The sequence below is a fragment of the Echinops telfairi genome, unplaced genomic scaffold (genome assembly GCF_000313985.2).
Source record: "Echinops telfairi isolate 266 unplaced genomic scaffold, ASM31398v2 ScPeMD7_5;HRSCAF=22, whole genome shotgun sequence".
NCBI classification, from domain to species: domain Eukaryota; kingdom Metazoa; phylum Chordata; class Mammalia; order Afrosoricida; family Tenrecidae; genus Echinops; species Echinops telfairi.
This window is the reverse complement of record NW_022103901.1, coordinates 32,501,594-32,504,856: the sequence shown is the minus strand read 5'-3', so window position 1 is coordinate 32,504,856 and position 3,263 is coordinate 32,501,594. Positions and strand designations below refer to the sequence as shown.

At 40.7% G+C, this 3,263-nt stretch overlaps 1 protein-coding gene across 1 annotated transcript in view; it reads left to right on the top strand.

Annotated features, from left to right (window-relative positions):
- The window catches only part of LOC101658896 (zinc finger protein 200), a 19,334-nt gene extending 16,292 nt beyond the window's left edge, over window positions 1–3,042 (top strand). The window contains exon 3 of the mRNA XM_045286038.1: window positions 2,003–3,042. Within this exon, the coding sequence (XP_045141973.1) occupies window positions 2,003–2,724 (722 nt within the window). The 3' untranslated portion in view covers window positions 2,725–3,042. The remainder of the gene's footprint in view (window positions 1–2,002) is intronic.
- The last annotated feature ends 221 nt before the right edge of the window (window positions 3,043–3,263 follow it).

Sequence of the window (3,263 nt, the reverse complement as noted above, 5' to 3'; positions counted from 1 at the left end):
GTTGTCCGTCCCCCAGGGAGGAGGTCACATATAGTTCCTTGTAATCGGTTCCCTCTTTCCTACCCACTCTCCCTCTACCTTCCCAGTATCACCACTCACACCACTGGTTGTGTAGGGATCATCCGCCCTGGATTCCCTCTATTTCCAGTTCCTATCTGTTTTAAATGGTTGATTCAACCCTTTATTCGCAAGGAGTTCCTGGGTAGTGGAAACTGTTAACATGCTTACCATAACAGCTGCTAACCTGATGATCTGCTTCTGAAAAAAAGGTCATTGAAAGCCTTATGAAAATTCTGTTCTGGCACACATGGGGTTGTCATGAGTCAGAATTGTGTGCACAACCACTGTTTTGTGTTTACTTAGTTTGTCATCGTTAGGAACCCCTGTCAACCTACATGTTGACAGTATTTTTCACTTTGTTGCCTAGTTTTTCTATTCTTCCTTTACACATAGATTTAAAGAAATCATTTTATTGGGGACTTTTACAGCTCTTCGCACAATCCATACATATGTCCATTGTGTCAAGCATATTTGTACATATGTTGCCATCATCATTTTCAAAACATTTTCTTTCTGCTTGAACCCTTGGTATCAGCTCATTGTCCTCCCTTCTCCCCTTCCTTCCCTCATGAACCCTTGATAATTTATAAATTAATATTTTTTTCGTGTCTTACACTCACCGCTGTCTCTCTTCACCCACTTTTCTGGTTTATGTCCCCTGGGGAGGGGGTTACATGTTGATCATTGTGATTGGTTCCCCTTTCTCCCCCATCTTCCTCTTCCCCTCCTGGTATTGATACTCTCATTAGTGGTCCTGAGGGGTTTATTCTGTCCTAGATTCTCTCTGTTGCGAGCTCTTGTCTGTACCAGTGTACATGCTCTGATCTAGCCAGATTTATAAGGTAGAATTGGGGTCATGATAGTGGGGGGGCGGCATTAAAGAACTAGAGGAAAGTTACATATAGGTTTTTAATTGGACTATGATAAATACAGAGGATGTACAGATCATGAGTATATTAGCTCAAATTTTCACAAAACGTACACATGTACATTCCACCCAATATTGACTATTACCAGCACCCTAGAAATCCTCCTTATTCCCAGCCTCCCGTCACTGCTCCCCTTCTTTCCCAATAATAACTATTCTGACTTCTGATAGCAGAACTATTTTATTTATTGTATTAATCTCTTTAATGACCAAATAGCAACCTATTATATAAGTAAGCCATGTTCTTTTTTTTTGTGTTATTTGAATTGTTAAAAGTTTTTCATTATATACAAGTATATAGCCATTCTTTCTCATGCTACAATATGATAGTTTTATAATATAGTACAACACTTGAAAGTAGTCAATTTACCATTTCCTTACTAGGGTCCTAAAGGTTATCAATGTTTCCATTTATATTTATGCCCTTTGCCCCCAAGTCCCTAGTGTGGTAAGTGTGAACTTGTTGAAAGAATCATCGGTACCTGTTCAGCTACTAACTGAAGGTTGGCATTTCATTTCCACCCAGAGGTGCCTTGGAAGAGAGACTTTGTGATCTATTTTTTAAAGTCACAGCTATTGAAAACCCTATGGAGCACAGTTCTCCTCGGAAACATGTGACCTCCCTAAGTCAGAATTAACTTGATGGCAACCTCGTAGGTTGGATTCAGAGTACTTGTCCAGATACTTGTGATAGTCATTGACATCTTGCTATCCAGACCTCCTGAGTATCTGCCCAGAGTCAAAGTCTTCCAGTGCACTCCCATCAGTTTACTTTAAAAAAGACAGAGATCAGATGGACCATGTGCTTGCATTGATGGGCAGGAGAGATTTGCCAGGCCTGTCACCCACCCTCCTTGGATCCAGAGTGGAGAGGAACCTGGATGGCGATGACCCCCCAGTCCTCCGATTTCTGACTTTCAAGATTATTCTTTCACAAAAAATAATAACTTGGTTTCTTTTTGCTTGGTATTTTCATATCCCTCAAAAGTTTTTAAATTCTCTCTGTTTCAACAGTTAATGATAATCATGAGGATGATGGTGAGCAGAAGGAACGTTTAGAGAATGTAGATCATAGAGAAGCATCTTCAGAATGTGATGAAATAGATTGCTTCGTGGTCTCTGAACGACCTCCCGATTGCCACAAAGGAGAAAGACTGAATACATCCATTCCACATGAAAGGAAATTGAGAGATCTTTCAGTTACCATTGAAAATGATACTCCACTGGAGGAACTCTCCAAATTCGTGGACCTCAGTGTTATTGCGCTTACCCGAAACCGGAGGACGAGGAGATTGTACACTTGTCCACTGTGTGGGAAACAGTTTAATGAAAGTTCTTACCTTATTTCTCATCAGAGGACTCACACTGGGGAAAAACCCTATGACTGTAGTCACTGTGGGAAAAGCTTCAACCATAAAACAAACCTTAATAAACACGAACGAATCCACACTGGGGAGAAACCTTACTCATGTTCTCAGTGTGGGAAAAACTTTCGTCAAAATTCTCACCGGAGCCGCCATGAAGGAATCCACGTAAGAGAGAAGATATTTAAGTGTCCAGAATGTGGGAAACCCTTCTCAGGGAATGAAGAATTTGTGCTTCATCTACAGAGTCATGAGGCTGAGAGGCCATATAGTTGCAAAAAATGTGGGAGAAGATTTGGTCGGCTGTCAAACTGTACCCGGCATGAGAAAACCCATTCGGTATGTAAAAACCGAAAGCAGAAGTGGGATTGAGCTAAGGGTCCTGCTTCAACCTAAAATTTCTGAAATCCTACAGGGTCTGAAAAGACAGAGATACGTTAAACCTCATGATAGCCAAAATTGGGTCAATACCTATCTTGGCTGAAACCTCAAATTCTTAGAAAATTCACAGGGAAGATATTTTGAAGGGCTATACCTCAAATTAGCAGCCAGGGTTTTTGGACTAAGGAACTTTCTTTTTTGAAAGTGTACAACAAGGTACAGATCCATTTTTTAAGGAAGTTTTTGACCTGTGTCTAGAGGCTGCTTCGCTACAAGATGAACGGAATGAATCATCTCTACTAAACATGTACCCAGGGGGACCTATATTTGGGGCGGGGGGCGGGGGGGAATAGAAATAATGTAAAAGCTTCTATCTGGCACTAAATTCCCCTGAAAGCACCAAACTACGGATTTGGTAAGGCAACAATAATTCGTATCCCTCTCTAAGGACAGTTTGGTAAAGCTTGGGGTGTTGACAGGGATTTTTTTTTTTTTTTTAACTTTGGATTAAAAGCAAAAACTACAAACTG